General features: G+C 47.8%; 1 protein-coding gene across 3 annotated transcripts in view; it reads left to right on the forward strand.

The window, feature by feature from the left end:
- The window catches only part of LOC129385672 (uncharacterized), a 135,740-nt gene that overhangs the window by 57,174 nt on the left and 55,774 nt on the right, over positions 1 to 22,792 (forward strand). For all 3 annotated transcript variants that reach the window (XM_055072561.2, XM_055072562.2, XM_055072563.2), the window contains exon 5: positions 18,066 to 18,212. In XM_055072561.2, coding sequence (XP_054928536.1) covers positions 18,066 to 18,212 — 147 coding nt within the window. The remainder of the gene's footprint in view (positions 1 to 18,065; positions 18,213 to 22,792) is intronic.

Raw genomic sequence — 22,792 nt, forward strand, 5'->3', positions numbered from 1 at the left:
TTACGGCCGCTGTTCTGCACGTGGGATTCTCTTCGCTTCCTGCCTGGTGTGGTTCAAAGAAAGCTCTGCATTAATCATCGTATTAAACACGACCACTTAGACAATCCTCCTACCTCAAGGCTCTGCAGTGATCTGTTATGTGGACACCCAACCAGTCTCCCTGGTTCCTCTTGCCGCCTCGCAAGCTCTTCCTCAACAGGGCAAATCTGCTTCATCTGCACTTGCTTCCGTGATAAGTCCCGACATTACTGCTGCTTAGGGTGAAGCGTTGCTAAAATTGCTCACGAAGCACCAGGCCTCCTTTGATATGGATACTTCGTCACTCGGAGACACCTCCGTTGCCTCCCATCACATCGACACCGATGGCGAGACTGCTGTACGCCGTCATCGCTACCGAGTCTCTTTGGCCGAATGCAAAATCATCAAGGAGAGTGCCGCTGATATGCTGAAAAGAAACATCATACGTACCTCCACCAGTTCTTGGTCATCACCTGTGGTTTGAATGCAGAAGGGTGGATCGGTATGATTTTGTGTAGACCAGCACGTCGTAAAGAAGATCACCCGTAAGGATGTATATCCTATGCCCCGTATCGATGCCGCCCTTGATTCTTTGCAAGGCGCGCAATACTTTTCCAGCCTTGATCATCGCTCCGGATATTGGCAAATTCGTACGCTCAAAACGGACAAAGAAAAGACCGGCTTTTCTACTCCGGACGGTTTTTATGAGTTTAACGGAATGCCTTTCGGCCTGTGCAATGCTCTCGCCTCATTTGAAAGAATTATCGACATTGTTCTTCGTGGCCTCAAGTGGAAAACTTGTCTATGTTACCTCGACGACATCGTCGCGTTTTCCTCGACTTTCACTGACCATCTGCAACGCTTAGATGAAGTGCTCACATGCCTTTCTAATGCCAGACTTTAACCAAACACGAAGAAGTGCCGTTTCGCTAGCACAACGACTAAACTTCTGGGCCATCTTCTTAGCAAAGACGGCATCCAGCCCGATCCGGACAAACTTACAGCAGTGCTCAACCTTCCATGCCCACTTCGTGCAAGAGAACTGCGCAGCATCCTTGGACTCGCCTCATACTTTCGACATTTCATGCGGAACTTCGCCAGCTGTCATATGTAAGAGGCATGGGGCACAAAAAGAAAAGGACGATGTGCGCCGATCGGTCCGAAACAGCGCAAGCCCTCGAGGCGCGTGACCCGAGCTGTGATCGGTAGAGAAGCGTCGCTGAGCTCGCATTATCGACGTGGCTCTGGGCCAAGAAGATTGGAGCGTCATCATCGTACTGGCGACGGAAGCCATGGAGGTTCGGCAAAGTCCGTGACGCTGGCGATCGAGGGTGTAGCCGCCGACCTCGGCTACTTTGGAGCGAGGCTCCTTGGACCAGCTGCAGCTTCTCACGGCGGTGCCGGGCACTCCAGGAATTGTATCCCCCTGCAGAGGCAGACCAGCACGGACGATAGTCCCCGGGGAGTCTAGTCGGCACTCGAAGTAGCGCCGGAACCTGGCGTTAGGCCTAGCCAGGGAGGCCGGAAGGCAACGTCATCAACAGAGTTCGGGACACCGACATCCGAGACGGACGAGCTGGCCGGCCGATACCAAGGCAGCAAAGCTAGCGGAGTCCGCAGGAGCACCCACTGTTACCAAGTGCTGACACGCATCGGACTTAGAGATACGTGCAACGACAGAGCTTTGTAAGAGCGTTCATTTTTGTTAGCGCGCAGCCATAGGCCAGGGTTGCCAGACTTTCTCGCGGAACGCGCTCAGGACTGACGTGGCCTGCAATTAGGACATAGTCACAATTAAGTGGGCGACAAAGGTGGCGATTGCTCTTTATGGCGTTGCATTTCTTAGGAGTGTTGTGTGGAGTTAACTGAGTTTTGAGTGTGTTTTATTTTGGGTTTGTCCCGAGTAAAATATTTTTGCTGTGCTCACTTGCGTCTCCCGACTCCATCTATCCCAACACACGCACGGCCCCGAGATCAGTGACACCAGCATCGCCACGCCCCTCCACAAGCTCCTTGCTAGTTCCAGTTCCTTCGATTGGAACGATCAGTGTGAAGTTGCGTTCCAAGAACTCAAGCGTGCATTAACATCTCCACCTGTTCTTTGTCATTTTGATGACAAGGCACCCACAATACTGCATACTGACGCTTGTGGTCATGGAATTAGTGCCGTACTGCTGCAGGGCGGCCACGAATTTTGCGAAAAGGTTGTTGCATATGCAAGCCGCGTTCTGACTTCCGCGGAAAAGAAATACTCGAAATCCGAACGAGAGTGTTTGGCTGATGTCTGGTCTATTCAGAAATTTCGTCCATACCTCCGCGGTCGACATTTCATAGTTGTGACCGACCACCATGCCCAAAATTGGTTGCCGACAATCATAAACTTGTCTGGACGCCTTGGCTGCTGGATACTTCGATTACATACATATGATTTAGGTGTCATATACAAGTCCGCAAGGAAGCACCAAGATGCCGATGCTCTTTCACGGTACCCATTACCACCATCATGGGAGCACATCACGTCGACATGTTAAATTGGCCGCACGGAGGACGCATCGTCTATTACACCGATTTCTTCCTTGACTCCATCAAACAGCCCTTGAGTGCTTTCCACTTACCAGCGCGCTGATTCTCATTGCCATGGTACCATCAATCGCCTTAGCGGTGCTTCATCTCCACCCAATGCCAGGCTACGGAAACAGCTCAAACTGTTGAAGTTCGAAGATGACGTGCTCTACCTTTTACATTTTCCACCCGGAAGGCCATCGATGGGTTCCCGTTCCACCGCGCTCTCTTCACGCTGCAGTTCTGCAGGCCTCACACGGTTACCCTACGTCAGGCCACTTGGGTTACCACAAAACAGACGAGCGCATACGCAGCCGATTCTTTTGGCTAGGTCTTTCCACGAGCATAGTTAGGTATGTTGCCTCGTGCACGCTTTTCCATCACCGTAAGCGACCTACTACTGCTCCGGTCGGCGCGCTACAAGCACTTCCTTGTCCAGCACAACCCTTATCTGTCGTCGGCATTGACCTTTTCGTGCCACTCCCACCTACTCCAGACGGCAACAAAGGGATCGTCACTGCTGTTGACCACTTGTCCCGACACGTTGAAATAGCCGGCGTACGTTCAGGAGCTGCCTCAGAAGTAGCGGCCTTCTTCTTGCAGATCATCTACTTACATTACGGGGCGCCTCACGTTCTTTTGAGCTACTGAGGCAAGGTATTTCTTTCAAGCGCACTTAATCAAGTTCTGCAAGCGTTCAACACCTTGCACAACACAACGTCTAGCTACCACCTTCAAACCAATGGCCTAACAGAGCGATTTCATCGCACGCTGTGCGACATGCTATCCAAGTATGCGGAGCCTGACCATCGTAACTGGGATGCGATTCTCCCGTTTGTAACATTTGCATGCAATACGTCTGTTCAACGGACCACCGGAGACTCTCCCGTTTTCTTAATATACAGCCGCCACCCAACCTCATCAGTCGACGTTTGTTTCTTCTCTGGCCCCGTCAAAGCTTCACCATTCATTTGCGACCAGTTTGTGTCTCGTCTAGACCGTATGAACAATGAAGCCAGTCAAGACAATCGCAAACATCAGTACGATGCCTCTCACCGCGTCGTTTCCTACCACCCTGGTGACGATGTGCTCCTATGGACACCTGCACGAACACCCGGTTTATGTGAGAAGCTTGAGTCTCGCTATATTGGCTCCTACAAGGTCATAGAGCAGACCTAACGAATGAACTATCGCGTTACAACCGTTGATGCCCCAAATGACCGACGTTGTCGCGGAACAGATCTTAACGTTTCCAGCCTGAGGCCCTTTCATCTCCGTTCCACTATGTAATGTGCGGCCAGGCTGGCCGCTTCCGTCCACGGGGGAAGTTAGTGTCAGCATTTATGCGGATTTCATCTTCATCAGTAGAAACTCATCATCAATCATCGGCTCGTGTTTGATTTTGTGTCGCGCCATGTGTGCTGCTGGGAATAAAGCGTCGTCTCGACCGTGGCATTTCAATATATAGACGCTAGTGGGTCGACGGCTCTGGCTCGCCAACGGCAGTCTTGTTTGGAACCTGTCACTGTCCTGACCGTTGACGTTGCGCTGTTCCGAGCTCTGCCATATAAACACCTTTATAATTGGTGGAGTGCGCTGGGTAGCCTCAGACAATCATCCTCGAACTCCGGTCCCATACATACCATCTACCATGCCGCACGACGCTTCGCAGCAAACGCCTCCTCCTGCACCCACTTCGTGTCCTGGGGTGCCTCGTCACCGTGACCCTCCTGTCTACACTGGACCGGACGCCACTGACGTGGACCAATGGCTCACGGCGTATGACAGGCTAAGCGACCATAACGAGTGGGACGATGCGGCCAAACTGAGCCATGTACTGTTCTACCTCGCTGGTGTGGCCAGCCTGGGCTATAATAACAATGAAGCAGGGTTCCAGACATGGTCCGTATTTAGGACTTCCCTCGCCGATGTATTGATTTGGTCGCCCTGCTGTTCGCAAGATGCGTGCCGAGCAGCCTTTACGAGAACGAGCACAACAGCCAGGTGAAACATTCACCAGTTACATTGAAGATGGCCTGGACATATGCCAGAAAGTCAATTAGACTATGGCGAAGTCTGATCGAATTCAAAACATCCTGAAGGGTATAGAGGATGACGTCTTTAATATGTTGCTTGCCAAGAAACCTCTATCTGTGACCGAAATTATCACACTGTGCGACAGCTATGAGGAACTCCGCAGGAAGCGGTCACTGATCGTCGATCTCCACCGCGTGACACAGCCATTGCTGGTTTGTCTGCCATATCCGAATGGGCAGTTTTTCTCCCAGAAATGAAGGCGCCAATCCGCGAGGAAGTTGGCTGCAACTCTCATTGATGGACTTTGCAAAGCCGCAGCCGGTACACGCGCCAACGCCGAGTTTTGCGCATCCGCTTCGCCGCGCCACAGCACTAGAATTCAAGGAGGTTTCGCCTGAGTACCACCAGCACGTTCCTCCGACTGCGCCTCACAGCTACACCGAAGTCATGGCCAGGCCGCAACAGATCCCGACGGCTCCGCCACTCAGCTACGCGGAAGTCGTCACTCAGCCCCAACAACTCCCTCAACGGGGACCTCTCACGTACGCCGAAGTCCTAGTTATGCCCCGACAACAGCCTGCCATGCAATCACTTCACCAGCCGCCCCGTCCAATGCGTCTTCCCACATGGATGGAACCTGCCACAGCGACTCGGTGGCGTACAGAGGACAATCGGTCGATATTTTTTGCGTGCGGCTAGCAGGCCACGCCGCACGCCACTGTTTTCGCGTGCAGTTGCCTACACTACACCATATGGCGAAGTTGTAGGGTGGGTTCACCGCGCCCATATTACGACGACGAACCTCGGGCTACGTCACCACCATTCCGCCTGTCTGCAAACCTCCGCCGCTCACCTTCTACACGCCGACGCTCCCCATCACCGATGCGGCCTCGCTCCATAGCTCGGGAAGCGGAAATCTGATCGTCTCAGTTCATGAGGCAAGGGCTGCGACGCTGTCAAAACGCGAAAGTCCTCAACGTAGCCCGACCAATGTGATAGACGTATTAGTTGACGGTGTGCGCACATATGCCCTCGCGGACACCGGAGCCGCTGTAGCAGTTATGGGCGCAAAGCTTAGTCAATTCATTTGAAAGCTCACGACGTCCCTTGCCGGATTCTCCCTCCGCACAGCAGGCGCATTGCGTCTCCACCCGGTAGCGGCGTGCAGTGCTCGTTTTCTCATCGAGGACGTTGTTTACGCCATCGAATTTATCAAGATTTCATTGGGCTTCCACGATGTTATTCTGGGGTGGGACTTTCTCGCCCGTCACAATGCCGTCATTCATTGCGCACGGGCCTAACTAGAACTGTCGCCGATCTCAGATATGACGCTTGCCAATAATGCTTCTTTTGCGATCAAACTACTCGTCAGGCACGATACCACCGTGCTTCCCAACTCTTCAGTGATTGTCTGTATGCATTGCAGCAGCCTCTCTGACACCGTCGCACTACTTTCTCCGTCTGGCCACTTTTACACTCGAAAAGGTCAGCTGCTACCTTTTGCGACAGTGAACGTCAAACATGGCTCCACAGCTATTTTGGTCTGCAACCCCTTCTCATACCCTGTGATGCTGCTTCCAGGGGAATGTCTTGGCTATGTGGAAGCGATCGATGCCGTACAAATTACGGATGTTCCCGAAAACACGTCTTGCGCCAGTTACAGCACGCTCGATTCTCTCTCTACGTCCAACCCTTGGCCCACAGGTGTGTTTGATTCATCTATTGCCGATGGCCTCACCCCAGCTCAGTGTTCTGAGCTTCTGCGCATCTTAGAAGAATTTCATTCTTCCTTTGATGATGGGCAACCATCCTTGAGCCGGACATCTGCTGTCACACACCGTATTGGCACTGGCTTCCAATGGCCATTGCGGCAACGCCCATATCGCGTCTCTGCCGCAGAACGTCGTGTGATTAATGAGCACGTGACCGAAATACTTCACCGCGAAGTGATTCGACCCTCAAACAGTCCATGGGCATCTCCTGTTGTCCTTGTTATGAAAAAAGACGGCTTTGTACGGTTCTGTATAGACTATCGGCGCCTGAACAAGATCACTCGCAAAGATGTATACCCGCTACCGCGAATTGATGACGCTATCGATAGCCTACAAGGAGATGAATTCTTTTAATCCCTAGTTTTACACTCCAGCTATGGCGGACCATGGCTGACCATGGCTGACGTCGATAGGGAGAGGACAGCCTTTGTCACATCCGACGGCTTATACGAATTTAACGCCATGCCGTTTGGACCTGGTAACAAGCCAGCAACCTTTGAACGCACGATGGACATAGTTCCGCGCGGTTTGGAGTGGCACACGTGCTTATGGCGGCAGCCATAAGCACGTGTTCCACGTGTGCCACTGAACCGTACAAAGCCGTCTTTTTTCATAACAAGGACGACAGGAGATGCCCATGAAATGTTTGAGGGTGGAATCACTTCGCGGCGAAGTATTTCGGCCACGTGCTCATTAATCACACGACGTTCTGCGGCAGAGACGTCATTTACCCGCGTTTGTTCCCTCACCCAATCTGCTCTTTTCTTATCCCTTAATGGGTGTAACGTTAAGGGATAAGAAAAGAGCAGATTGGGTGAGAGAACAAACGCGGGTAAATGACATCTTAGGCCCAAACAATGAAACGTTCCTTTCCTTCGAGTGCTTCCTAGCCTTACGTGAGGCCTCCTTACAGCGAAGGACCGATGGAGGGAGCAAGCGTACTCTGAAAGCTCCCTTCACCCGTCCTCACGTAAGGAGCGGTTTCCGCATGCCTGGGTTCGAGATTGTCTCTTAAAAGCTTTACGCGAACACGAGTATTCTATAAAAAAATGTTGCATCGTCGCACAATCTTTAAATTTAAGAGCTAATATAGAGAAGCGCGGACGCTTTCTTCTAGTTTTGTTTACTAAAGTTAAAAAAAAGTAGCGCATTAGAGTACAAAACTTGATGTGTTCCATCAACGCTGGCACGCCGGCGTCGTGCAACGCCTAGCAACGCTTTCATGCTGCACGCCTGACTGAAACGAACATCCCTGGCAAGACGTACCGTGCTCGCGCTTCTGCGCAGGTGGGCGACAGCGCGCATGCGCAAGCAAACGTCGTGTAGTTAAGCAGTGAGCTAAAGCGCTCGTTCAGGGCCAGGAGTGGCGTAAGGACGCATGAAGGTAGCTTTGGAGCTACCTTATGCTGAGGAAGCACCAAGGAATCCTTCACCGAGGGCCCCTCAGTAAGCAAGCTTTCATAGTGACATGAGGTAGCCTAACCGTAATGAAGGCTTCCTTACTGAGGTAAGGAAGATTTCATTGTTTGGGCCTCTAGTTGAAATCAAGAAAAAGAAATGGGCATGGACCGGACATGTGATGAGGAGGGAAGATAACCGATGGTCATTAAGGGTTACGGACGGGATTCCAAGGGAAGGGAAGCGTAGCAGGGGGCGGCAGAAAGTTAGGTGGGCGGATGACATTAAGACGTTTGCAGGGACAACATTGCCACAATTTGTACATGACCGGGGTAGTTGGAGAAGTATGGGAGAGGCCTTTGCCCTTCAGTGGGCGTAACTAGGCTGATGATGATGATGATGATGATGATGATGATGATGATGATGATGATGATGATGCCGTGCTTATGTCACCTAGACGACGTTTTTGTTTTTGCCGCATGCACCTTCAACGCCTCCGGCGTGTTTTGACGTGCCTAACAAACGCTGGCCTGCAACTGAACCTAATGAAGTGCTGATTTGCAGCGCAGCAGCTCACGATATTAGGTTACGTGGGCTCAAAGGATGGAATCCTCCCCAATCAGGCGAAACTTCGTGCCGTCGCCAAATGCTCTAAACCGACGTCCGTCAAAGAAGTGCGCAGTTTCGTAGGCTTCTGTTCCAACTTCAGACGCATCTTTCGTTATTTCGCCGCCATCATATAGCCCCTGATGAAGCTGCTTGGAAGCGACAGACCCCTCCATTCCTGGTCGTCCAAGCGCGACCATATATGTATATGTATATATATATATATATATATATATATATATATATATATATATATATATATATATATATATACACTGATGTAGACAGGCGTATGAAGCGGTTTATTTACGTTTCGGCCGGGGTCCAGCCTTCATCAGAGTACGTTGCATGGTGTCAGTACAGTTAATATACATGTGCATATCACCCAAATGGAGATATGTTTACATGAAAAACGAATAAAATGGGCGAACAAAATGCATCTGAATACTTCAAAGGCCAGCTGATACGTGCATACACCGATGGCGATTGCAAACATATCATCTAAAATACAAAGCATAAAAATGCACCGAGAGGAATTGCAAAAACCAATCGCCACGTGGCAACAAAACTTCACCCAATATGTGCTATGTTACCAAGCAAACACAGACGCAGAAAAACGGGAATAGTGCCGTATTAGTAGAACAAGGGACAAGTGAGGGGCTACAAAGACAGGCAACTCAATTTTCCTACACATTCATTCAACCCACACGCGACGGATATATATACAGTGTCGTATCTTGTCTCACCTCCCTTTTTGCGGTCTTGAGTTGCAGTGCCATGCTTTTATACCACGCTGTGATCAAGTTTAGTTGTAGTGCTTACAGGCTAACAAGACAGGTTTAAATCAAAACTCGAAAGGGTGTAGGAAGGCTGGGGAGAGGGGTGATTCATGTTTCTTTGTCACCATGCGACATTGTAGCACACGTTTTAGTATAAGGAAAGATAAAACATGCTCAGCGTTTTATTGGTTTCTTGCCAATCTGTAGTTGGCAGGACTTCTTAGACTAGTTTTCTCAAGCCAGCACGCGTAATGAACGCCAGTATTATTGACAAAAGAAGATCTAAAAACTGTTGCTTATGTAAACTTGTCATCTAGCGCGTTCGACCCTTGCCCAAAAAATTGTTTTACAAATTCTGTGATTGATCCTTTCGCCTTTACCCTGACATACTTATCTGCCAGCAGGATATGCGTCTGATTGTCACCGGCTCGTTTGAAAGGGAATTCCATTCAGTCATGATCATCATCATTAACATCGTATCGTGCCATCTGTCACTCGATGTAACAGGCCCACCACGTAGTGTCAATACGTTCAAACATTGCAATGCGTTTCCTTTGTAATCTACCAGGCGTCCCGAGATATATCAGTGGCACGTAGCATTTGCATTCTCCATCTCGATGGTTAAATCAAGCAGGCTAGGTAACTATTTGTCATCGCCCGCTTCAAAGGGGTGCCAATAAATTATCATCATCGTCAACGGCATCATATCGTGCCACAAGTCAAGAGCTGTGACATGTCTGTCGCGTTGTCTGTATCCGTGTGTTTACTGTTCGGTACATGTTGTCATGCCTACTATCAAGGTACGAACCGCTTCTGAAGAAACGAATATTAGAGCTACGCGCGCGGTTGCAACAGGCCAACGTCGGGCTCGGCACACCACTGTGTACAAAGCGGTACAAGCCGCGGCTGGGTGTTGACACCGGGAAGACAGTTTAGATTGTTCTCGTGAAAATGACGCGAGCAGACTTCGTCGCGGAGGCCCTCCAGTGCGCTCTGCAGAAAATGAAGCTCCTGTGGACCCTCTCCTCCAGCTCACGCTGTGATTGTGCTGCGTATGCCCCGCAGGCCTACGACTTTTTCTTTGCAAGTGGTAGTTCCATTGTGAAGAAACAATTTTGTCGCCTCTCTTGTAAAAGCGTATTCTGAGCACGTGTTCGAACAAAAAAGAAAAACAAGAACCGTATTGCCACCCCATTTAGTGATATTTATAATAAATAAAATAAAGACAGGAAAGATTCATGATACGAATACGAGGTTGCGCACATGCGTGCAATCAGCTGCAGAGAGAGGTACAAACGACAAAGGGGAACACAACGCACCGCACAATGCAATTATCGGGCGATTTATTTTATGTTAAACGTTTTTAAAAACTACTGTATGGGCATATGCAGCGTGTCCGAGCTACCAGTCATCGCGTTTTTCAAGAAGACGGGTTGTTCTACGCGAAGACAACCAAGTGCATAATGTTCAAAGTATAGTTGAGTAGCCACCAGTGTTATTTTTGCAGGTGCCATTCAAGTTAATAATTAATTGCAATTACCTATATTACTAATTACTGTCGTGAATGTCGTGCTGTCAATGAAGAATTTATAGGAAATTGACAGAAACCCATACCTGGAATATTTCGAGACAGGTACTTTTTGCCCGTTTATAGTTTCCGGCTGATAAAGGAAGCGCGAGAAAAATGAAAAAAAAAAACTACTCGAACAATTACCCGCCAGTGCCTTCGAACAAGCTCCATAGCAGTCAGTGGCAGATCTGTCGCTTTATATGGTCCATGACAGCACGGCATCTTGGTTTTGATAAGGAAACAGTGGTTGATGCTTCGTGGAAGGAGTGTGCTTACTAACTCCTATAGAGCGTATTCGATGGCATTGGGGTTTAGTCATGCGATAGTTTTGATTTTCCCGGGCTTTACTTATCTGCCGTGAAACACAATGCAGCTAAAAACACCTGGTTGAAGAATGCCAGTTTTACATCGGTTTTAATTGTCTACTATTTCATCATTGACAACATGCAATTCACAACAGTAAATTAACAATGAACAATGGAAGCGGAGAAATGCATTCGGACCCGCCGTGGTTGCTCAGTGGCTATGGTGTTAGGCTGCTGAGCACGAGGTCACGGGATCGAATTCGGCCACGGCGGCCGCATTTTGATGGGGGCGAAATGCGAAAACACCCATCTACTTAGATTTAGGCGCACGTTAAAGAACCCCAGGTGGTCAAAATTTCCATAGTCCTCCACTACGGCGTGCCTCATAGTCAGAAAGTGGTTTTGGCACGTAAAACCCCATAATTTAACATGCATTCGAAGGCAAAGTAGCCTATCTAATAAATGCTTTGCCGCAAGAACGTTCACCGACGACTACGATTCCCTTATGCAAAATTTAGCGCAAAGCGACATGTGTTTTCATATGTAGAGTTTTAGTTTAACGTAGTTCAGTTTACACGGTCCAGTTTAGACAGTTTTAGTTTAACGTAAGCATAGTGACGAGGTTAAGGCAAATAACGTTACTGTTACGCAAACGAACATTGCAGAAAGCTAGGTTTAGTGCACTGTGATAGCGTAGTTTACGTGTGGGATGCTATTCCATTACGTTTTGAATTTCGCATACATAGCGCACTTAAGCGATCATATCTGTGTGTGCGCAACCACCCGCCGCGGTTGCTTAGTGGCTATGATGTGGGGCTGCTGAGAACGAGGTCCGGGGATTCAATGCCGGTGACGGCAGCCGCGTTTCGATGAGGGTGAGATGCGAAAACACAGCTGTACTTCGGTTTAGGTGCACGTTAAAGAGCCCCAGGGCGTCGAACTTTCCGGACTCCCCCACTACGGCGTGCCTCATAATCAAATCGTTGTTTAGGCACGTGAAACCCCTAATTTAACTTTAATTTTTTAAGTTTTCTAAGTGTGAAAGGCAGATCCCGTGGGAAGCGGAAAACCGTCAATAACCATTGATTACTCTCTCATGACAGAAGGAATTCGTAATAAGTTGAGAGAAAGAGAAATGGTCATTGATGGTGAAGGGTATACCAGACTAGGGAGTGACCATAAACGCATCATTTTGAAAATGGGAAATGTAGTTGGGAAAGAGAGCAAGGAGTGCAAAATGGCCAGTCCAAATTCGAACGCTGAATAAATAACAAATATAGTCACTAGAATCGAGGAAGAACTTGGCAAATGGCCAAGTAAAGAGAGCGAATATAGTGAGCTTCTAAGTGTAATAACGACAGAAATACGGAAAGAAAAACAACACGTTCCTTGGAAAGAAAAAAAAAAATAAGCCGGAAAGCTGGTCGAACAGGGAGATACGAGAAACGATCACTGAACGAAAGAAAGCATCCCGAGAGCACAGGCAGGCAAAGAAGGCGCAGTTGCCAAAAGATGAAGTAGCCAGTAAATGGGAAATCTGCCGGGAGAAAAAGTCTATGGTTCAAGTACTAGCGCAAGCAAAGAGAAAAGGTGAAATTGAACGTTGGTTGTGAGAAATACGTGAGAAAAAGAAGGCCACACATAGAATATTTGGAACGACATAAAATTATTAGGCAGGAAGTCAACAACAATACAACAATCTATCGTAGACGAAGTTGGAAACAAACTGGAATGGGAAGCGGCAATAAATTACATCCGCAAAATAAAAGCGGAATCTTTCCAAGGCAATGACGAGGTTGTGTTTGAAGACAAAAAGAGCACGAAAGAGACCCAGGTGGAAAAGGAGCTGATGCTGACAAATTTCAACTGGAAGAAAGCCGAAGAGAAAATTCCTAAGCGCACAGCCACAGGGCTAGACAAGGTTCCCGTTAGGCTGAAGAATGAACTAGGACCAAAAGGTGAGGAAGCTTTGGTGAAATCAGTGGAAATAACTGTAAAAGATAGACGCATACCAGACAGTTGGCGACACAGTAGAATACATTTTATTTATAAAGGTAGAGGGGAGAAAGATAGAATTCACTCGTATAGACTGTCGACCATTACATCGGTAATATACAGGCCAGCAATGCAGGCAACACATTAAAGCTGCAAGCAAGGGCAAACAATAATTGCATTTTGGGAGAACTTCTGAACGGTTTCAGAATAGGTAGACGTTTAGATGATAACTTATTTTTTCTTAGTCAGTGTATTGACATATCAAATGTAGAAACCAGAGCGTTGTATGCGGCCTGTTTAGACAATACATGAGCCTATGACAACATAGACTGCAACATTTTGTGGCATATTCTGGAAGGAGAAGGCTTAGGCGACAATTTTCTACAGCTTTTGAGAGTGATATACATAGAAAATATTGTTTGCGTTGAATGGGAAGGGATGAGGAGTGAGGAGAAAGTTAATATCAAGTTGGGACTGAGGCAGGGGTGTCCTTTATCACCACTGCTGTTTATGATCTACACGGTGTAGAGGGAGAGGGCGCTAGAAGGAAGTATTATCTCTCATAGCAACAGGCGGGTACAGTAGTAGAGCAGCAGCTTCCATGTTTTTTTATGCGGAGAACATTGTGTTTCTTGCTAACAAGCAATGTTATTTGCAACGTCTGGCTAATATTTGTGGACAGGAAGGCGAGAATTTAGGTTTGAAATTTAGTGTTAGAAAATCAGTGAAAACAGTGAACAGACAGTGCCAATACAGGGCCAGGAAGTACCTCGGGTAAAAAAATATAAATACCTTGCTATATGGATGAACGAAGGCAATACATATATCGAAACACATAAAAGGAACAATAACAGAGAAAGGGAAGAGAAATGCAGCCATAATGAAGCACAGAGCGCTATGGGGATACAATAGGTACAAAGTGCTCCAGGGTTTGTGGAACGGTGTAATGGTTGCGTTACCGCAAACCGTTGAGCTCTCTATATACGCAGACGACATTTGCATAACGGCTTCAGTCGTGACACGTGTACAAGTCCGCGCACGAGTCCAGAAAGCCTCAACAGCTGTGTCAACATATCTAAGAAGACAAGGCCTGGAGCTTTCCGCTGAGTAATGTGCACTCGTTGCATTTACTCGCAAATCGATGGCCCCGTATGCTTTGCGCAATAATGACCAAATTATACGATATAGATGAATGCACCAATTTCTTGGCGTCATCATTGATAGAGACTTGTCTTGGAGCCCTCACATTTCGTACATGACAAAGCGTTTGGCCGCCATTGTGGACCTTCTTGCGTTTCTCGGCGGGAAGTCCTGGGTCGCAACAGTTCCATCAATTTTGCAACTATATCAAGCACTGTTTTTGGGATTTCTTCGCTACAGCTTACCTGTACTAGGAAATAGTTGCACTACGAATATCCGCAAGCTCCAGAGCGTGCAAACCCAGGCACTCAGGACTTGTCTCGGTCTCCCCAAAACTACATCATCGGTTGCGACATTGGCCATAGCCAGAGATATTCCTTTGACAATCTACATTGATACAGATGTCCTGACAGCCCACATCCGACACCTGACTCGGATTCCCTCCCACCATCTTGCTTGCTTGCCAGCAAAAAGGCCACTTTCAACGTTTGTCAAAATTATTGCAAGACATCAGTCCTACTTGCCATCAGAATTTACGCCCACTACAAGATTATCAGATCCATTGTGGTGTCTGCACCGGCCGCAAGTGCAACTGACAATTCCAGGAATCAGGGAGAAAGCTGGAGCGCCATTGCAAGCTTTGAAACAAGCAACTTTGGAGCACATTCACAACGTTCCCAGATTCCGGCAACATGTATACACAGATAGTTCAGTAAAACTCAACAGCTCTGCTGCTGCAGTCATCATCCCGACAAAATCTGAGGAAATCTAATTAAGAACTTCATGTGTGACCACATCGACGGGTGCAGAACTCGCGGCGCTTTGTGCTGCACTTGATTTTATTAACCAGAAGCCACCACAACAATGGACAGTCTATAGTGATGCCAAGGCAGCCCGTCAGTGCATACGAAGCCCAATGCGCCACGGACCCAATGAACAACTGGCCTCAGAAATTCGGGGCATATATCATCAAAGCCATGAGAAGCGACACAATATAATCTTTCAGTGGCTTCCAGGACATTGTAACATCAGCGGGAATGACCACGCGGACGAAGCCGCCCAATCTGCACATGAAAGTGGTCAACGTGTCTTCATTCCGCTTTCGCGAACAGACGCTGCGGCTGGGCTGCGATTGATGTCCCGTGATTGTACTTTGTCCCTGTGGGACTCAAATGTTTTCACCATGTGTCGGTTGCGTTCGTTGTCTCCGGACATACGGATTCACCTCCCGCCTGGGTTACCACGACGTGAACAGACCATGCTCTACCGCCTGTGGCTAGGCGTTGCCTTTACGAACTCATATGCTTTCCTCATTGGAATGGCCAACAGCCCCACGTGCGACACATGCAACACCTACGAGACGCTCGCACATATTATCTGTGTCTGCCCGCGATATAGTGCTCAGAGACAAGTGATGTGCAGAGTACTGGACCAGTTGGACAATCGTCAAATATCAGAACTAAAAGCTTTAGGCCAATGCTCACAAAGAACATCCGCATTGAAGGCCTTACTCGCGTTATTAAGGTTCCTGCGGTCTACGGGGCTTCACGACAGACTCTAAGAATGCCACCCCCTACCGCTCTGTAGTGTACGCGCTTTGTTCGTGCTTGTCTCTCTTTCTTTCTATCTCCCCCTTCCACTCTGTTTCTCTTTCTATCCCCCTTAACCCTTCCCCCAGCGCAGAGTAGCCAACCGGAACAACCTCTGGTTAACCTCCCTGCCTTTCTCTGCATTATCTTATCTCTCTCTCTAATGGTTCCTGAACTTACTTTTGGAAACACGGTTGTTTGCTTTAAAGGAGGGGTACATTCAGGGCTCGATGGAAACCAAAGGTCAGTGGGTTTCCTCGCATTGGGTGTTCACGGAAAGATTACAAATGAAGCTGTGCAGGACCGTATGGGCGGGATAAGTATTGAAATGAGGGAAGCTCAGAGTAAAAGTTATGATGAGGAATGACTGAGGAATATGGCAGAAAGTAATTGGGCTCGGAAAGTGCTCAGTTACTTGTACAAGAAAACCATTTATTCACAGTGGAGGACAAGAAGAAGGAAGGTTACGAGCAAGTGGGCGACCGGTATAGCCCCTTCACTCACGAATTATTATTGATAGTCGATAAACCTGTGAAATATACATACTTTTACGCGAAGGTGCTCGAGAGGTCATTGCAAGCAAGACAATGTTATAATATGACCCTTTGTAATTATGATTGGCCAACATAAAATGCACTATCACTAAATATCGAATTATCTTACTGTCAATCATGCTAGGTTTCTTCATAGAAAGAATTGAGTTACCCACTGAAACTACATGCAAAAGTAACTTGGCTAACACTGCTAAAAAGAAGAAAAATTATTTCGAAATTGCTACCACAATCGTCTGCGTCATAGCAAACGCCACGTCAAACATGGTAGTGTTTTCACGGGAGCCGTCATCTGAAGGAAAATGTTTCCCTCAAAAGTAAAATGAAGGTAATTTAGGTATACAGAAGGTCCGATGTACTGTAAACGTAATGTTCGTCGTCCATTAGTTGCCGCCACTGCACAGAAAAGGAAAATAAGTCGCATACACAAATTTGTACACTGTGACTGAGGGGAATATTAAGTACTATGACAACAAACAACGTCAAGCGGAAAGTCAGACATGCTGCGAAAATATCATCGGTGGCGGCAATGGAAAAGAAAACTTATATGAATAATTGCTTAAGAGAAAGCAAAACGAAATCAGGAAAGAAACAATTCATAACTCAAAGGGAAACTATACTTTTCGAAGCGTGATCAGGATTCCTTAGAACATGCACCTATAAAGCTGGTACAATAAGGAAGAAGAACCATGTGCTTGCGGCGGTAAAGTAGTTTTCTCACCGCGCAATTCAGGGCCCATCCCGCATAGTGGGTTGTGCCAGGTCACTAGGAGCAAGAACGAGAACAAGAAAACGATGGAGCATGCATTACGAGAATGTGAAGACACTTGTCGAGCGATCGATTTAGGCTCGCCTGCAATCCTCAAAGCCCTTGGGTTCAGCGTTAGCAGCGGGAAAGATGTCGGCAATAAAAATTAGTAAGAGCCGAGCGGTAGTTTGATTGAAGAAAAGTCGGGACACGACAAACAACGGAGGCTTACAAGAACAGTGTCCCCAATATGGGTTGAGACGGTTTGGTGATGCAAATCATTTTCGTTTTCTTAAAGGTACGAAGAACATTAGGCAAAAGAAGAGTAGGAACAAGAGCTTGGTAGCGAAACCCACCGCCCCGTTCCAACGGGAACGTTCATAGTATCCATGCTTCCATCCATCTGCGGCCATTCGCCTTCTCGTTACCGACTATCCCAACCTGTGTTAGGGCAGCCGATAGAAAGCTATATAGATTCCGGTGGTGGCTACATCCGTTAGCGTGTAAAGCAGTAGCACCCCTGTAAGTCCTTGTGAGAGCGACAGCGAGGGTGACATGGCATCACGGCGATGCACTCTCCCGTCACGCAACGCCTCAAACTCTAGTGCGGCAGCTGGTGTTCCCGTTGGATCGGTCTGCTCTATGGAGACGCGCTTGCGCCCAGAGTTCCGGTTCCCTTGGTACAATTGCATCCAAGCGGCCGGATTAGGTCAGAAAATCTTACAATCTTACTAAGGCCTATGCATTTTTCGCCACCGGAAAGACCATGGATAGGCGTGGATGATCTAGGAAAAGCAAGTTCGCAAATCTAAACGAATTGGAAGCCACATTCGAGTCAAGCAATATTTACGCATTAGCAGACAAGTTTAAGAATTTCTGTAGCTTTTTACTGACAGCCTCTCAATCAAGAAGCGCAATTCTACGCTAGCTGCTGTTCACTTTATTTATTCATCAGCAAAGCGTTGCCCCCTAAAGTTGTCTGTTTCTTCGTGCAGTTGCTTAGTCTGGATGAAGACCTCGTCATGGTGGGCTTGTCAACCTCAATATTTGAGAAGGGCACATTAAAATGTTTTGTGTCCACCCTGGTTAAGCCTATTAAGCACAAGTTCCACCGTCTGGTGACGTACAAAAAAGAAGTAGGGGTAAGTGCATATGCGCCTTATTAAAACTGTTTCATCAGCTTTTATTTCAGGTGGGAGCAAATGTGCACGTGCCAAGCTGTCTTTGAGCACCTCCGAAAGCCGAGCAGCGCACAGAATACTGCACAGAAATGAAACCATCTCTATTTGTGTTATGCCTCTGGTCTACTGCATTTTTAAGATAATCGGTGAAGAGCTATAGCCTGATTGCGAACTTTATTGAATTGCTTCATTTAGGCTGTGATGGGTGACTCTATGGGCACGGAACTGGACGTTACATTAAAGATGGCACTGACATACATTCAGAGTACGTCGTTTTCGGGTAAAGGCCAATAACTCCTGTTTTTTTTTGTTTTTTTTTGACCCGACGGGATTGTCTGAAGATGCGCATAAACGTGAATTTTCCACGAAGTCTGTCCTTTCTTAAATGATACTAATAAGGGCAGGTGTTGCAAAACATATGAATACTGCAAAAGTTTGGTGAGCAGGTGGTCAATATATCCACGGATATTAATACACGGTTATGGTACACGCCTCATTTTCGCTTACGATAAGCACGCAAACTGGCCTATATAGAAATGTCAATCCGGACCGAGCACGAGCCGTAAGAGCTACCGCGCCCGGTTGCCAGCTTTCGGGACATTACCCGGATGTACCGAGAGGAAAGGTGCAGACTAGCAGAACCGCACCCCAAACTCACCAGGCAACAACAGACGATCCTGCGTCAAGCGCAGGCGGGATCGCTTGCGCATCCCCTACTCATGAACCGCATGTACCCTGCGGAATACGATATCCTCTGTCCTTTTTGCAGAAGAGAAAAGGGCACCCTGCCGCACGTCTTGGCAGAGTGCACAGAACTCAAGGCCCCCCCTCCTCCCCTTCCCACCAACACCCGCAGTCCCCAACCCCTTGAGCGATGGGAGATCTTGTTATCCAGCCCCACCCTACCGATTCAGCTCGCACTGACGGACAGGGGCCAGGAGCTGCTGGGAACATATGGGTTCCGTAACTAGGGAACCACCCCGTCTGGTACCTGCGTGCACCACCGATTTATTTCGGGCCCAGTAAATTTTGCTTCATCATCATCATCTATATAGAAATGGCACATATACCGCATCTGACTGTCTTTAGTCAACGAAAGCTTGTTCCTTTTTTAGTAGCAGCGCGTACACGAATACGACAATGGTACAGTGCATTGCATTTTCCGGATGTCACTTACTTTTCAACCGCGGTAATGCGCTTGGAAGTGAATTAACGCCGCTCCTACATTGCTCTGCATTCATCGTGAATGGTAGCTGCGAAATTGAAAGGGTGTTTGTACAACTACCGGACGTGCGAGTATTTTGAGGATGTAATGATGACTTCAGGAATAGCATTCATATTTCCGACAAGACTCGGTATCTTACGAACGAATATTTTCAGTGTTTCTTTCGCTGCTTTCCCATTATAAAATTATTTTAGCCTCAAATATTAATTACATTCAGTTTTGATAATGTCTATACACTCGGATCAAATACTGCCTGTTGATGTTAGGCAGTACGTCACAGTAACAGGCTTCAGTAAGTTTTCTCATTGTTTGGCGGCTTGTTCGTATTTCTGTCATCGATGTCTGTGTTGACGCTAGGCAGCGCTTCGCAGTAGCAAGCTTAAGCAAAATTTCTCATCGTGTGGCTGTTTTTTCGTGCTTTTGTCAGTGACGCCCGCCCTACATAGCGTCTTACAGGTTGATATGTTCTGAATTAGGACGCCGTATTGAGGGTGACGTGGTCGCTGAAGTTCCTAAACCAAGCTTTCTTGGCTCGCGCAGGCACTGTGGACTCAGGAAAAGCTAACTTAAAGCAAAAGGAGGTCACCCAGTGGTAGCGTGATTTCTTTTTCTGCCACGTGACGCTGATCATCAGTAGCCATGATCGGCTATTCAGGGTTTTACTGATCATGACCTCCACGTGCTGGAGAATTTCAACCATCTGAATGAGATCTTCCCACGGCCAGTGCTTCATTGTCAATGTCACGGACGATAATTGACAACCAACTATTGTCTCACCGAGAAAACGAAGCTTTCCGCGATATTCAAGAAGGAGGAGATCTCCAAGTCGCTATGGTCGGCGTGCATGGCGACTAGGAGAATGCACTTCATCACATGTGTCAGACTGCGAGCCGACACCCCGGAATAATTGTGCTAGATAGGTAACAGAGGGATTGAGGCGGGCTATGTCAAGCGCGTAGACACGTAGACAGATAGAACGAGGATGGTAATGTCTATGGTGGTTCAAAGCTTTGCCCTCAAATACCTGATGCGCCCGTGCGTTACGTTAAAAAAAATTATGGCGTGTTCATTTATTCCGTATGCCAATAATTTTGTAGCAAATCCTATGTCGCAACCAGCAAAACAGAACGACAACAGGCAAGGATCAAAGACCCGACCGGTCTAGTATTGACACAGAAATGTTCCCAGTGCATATGATAATTTGTTTCAACTAGTGCTGGTAAAATACGAAAATGCATAACACATCCTGCGAGGCATTCTCTTGAAGTATGTTTCTTGTACTTCATTGTATTGTTAAAAAGCGCAATGAAAAAGTAAAAAAAGAAGAATCGCGAAACCCGTATCTGCTTGTTGCTTTATGTTATCGTGGCTTCGTTTTAATGTAATCATACGGCCGGGAAAGGACGATTGGTAGAGATGGGTTCATCACATCTGATGCGAGCAGCTCTTTTTGCTATTACTTGTTCATGTAATTTACTTTGCCTTCCAAATAGATGGCTTGTGTCCAAACGGAGATGTGTCCTTGTGTTAATCGTTTTTAGAATTTACCAGAAAACTTAGATCTTGAGGTTGTCAGATAGCGGAACTACGGATTTCTCCCCCATTTTCGTGCCAGCAGACAGACCTCTCAATTTCTCCCAGATTTTGCCCTTTAAATGTAACGTCCGATTGTTAGCCTCAGAAGTTCGAAAAATATATAACCTGCAAACAAAGGAACCTATAGTTAGGGCGCAATTTCCTTCAGGTACTTCTCACAGCACAGGATCAAAGTCAATGTAAGCTTCTTCGGTATTAGTTTATCAGCGGGGCTGATGGAGCTGACATTGAAGCTTGCGTTAGCACACCCACTACACAACCCGAGCCACTGAGCATCACAGAAATCTTGGTGCGCGCTTCTGCGCTCTTCATTGCTTAGCTATATCTATATATATATATATATATATATATATATATATATATATATATATATATATATATCGCGGACACACGGTATGGACGTTGGCGTAGCGGCGCGTGGCTGCCGGTGTCGATGTGATGAACGACTGTGGAGGTACAGCCTAAACATTGTTTCGGGAGGTCGAAAGAAGATCGAAATCGGTTAAGAAGGTCGACGATCGGCGTGCGCTGACTCGGAGTGAGGTTGGGGTCAATAGAGGGAGCAAACTCACATGCAGGCGGAGGCGCAGAAACAGAGAGAGTCATGGCGTCAACGTGAAGAGGAGTCGAGTCATCAGGTACATCGTAGATAGAGCTCGTGTCGAATTCATCAGCAAAACCGAGGCACTCGCCATGATGTAAGCTTGATGGACACGAAAACGGATCCGAGACGTAAAGTGCACTGGAGCCCTGGCGAAAGGGAAGGTGGGCAAAGGGAAGCAAGAAGGGATGACGGTGTGCAGCAAGTTGAGATGGCGTGAAAAGAACTGTGGAATCGTAGAAAGCAGCACAGGAAACGGGTACAAGGGCAGAAGAGAAAGGAGGGATATCAGTGGCGGTGGCAACGAACACTCGAGCAGAAGGTGGAGGCAAATCTTCAGAAAGACTGCCGCAGAATGGAGTCAGCGCAAGTTCTGCACGGGCACAATCAATAATAGCGTGATGAGATGAGAGGAAGTCCCATCCTAGGATGATGGCGTGAGAGCAGCGGGGAAGAACAACAAATTCAATGTGGTATAAACTGTCTTGTATGGCGACACGAACGGTACATGTTCCTAAGGGCTCAATAGGATCAGCGCTTGCTGTGCGTAGCAAAATGGCAGAAAACGGCATGGCGACTTTTCGGAGCGTACGGCGAAGCTGGTCGGCAATGACGGACACTGCGGCACCCGTGTCGACAAGCGCGTGAACGGCGATACCTTCGGCAAAAGCTTCAATGACGTTCGGTGGGAATAAACGAGGGCTTGGGCAGTTCCAAGAGGTCGCAGTTCTTGCCTCTTGAACTGCGCCTTTTAGTTTTCCTCCACAGCCGGAGGGTGGCGGACGATGGGGGACAGGGAACGTCGACAGGGAGATGGAGACCGACGAGTGTTGAAGCTTTGGGGAACACGAGATGAAGGAGCGAAGTGCGGAACTGATGCTGAATAGCGGGACTGAGAGTCAGGAGCATTCCCTTGAAGTCTCGCAGTATCGGGAGGATACCAACCTCGCCGGCGGCAGAACCGTGCCACGTGTCCAGCAAAGCCACACGCGAAGCAGATCGGCCGATTGTCTTGGGTACGCCACGGATTATCAACAGGGGGTCTAGGTAGCGGAGCACAGTTTGGAGCTGGGCGTAGGGCCGCTTCTGGGCACGTAGTTCGCAGCTGCAGAAGGCGAG

This window comes from Dermacentor andersoni, chromosome 7, assembly GCF_023375885.2.
Source record: "Dermacentor andersoni chromosome 7, qqDerAnde1_hic_scaffold, whole genome shotgun sequence".
NCBI lineage: Eukaryota > Metazoa > Arthropoda > Arachnida > Ixodida > Ixodidae > Dermacentor > Dermacentor andersoni.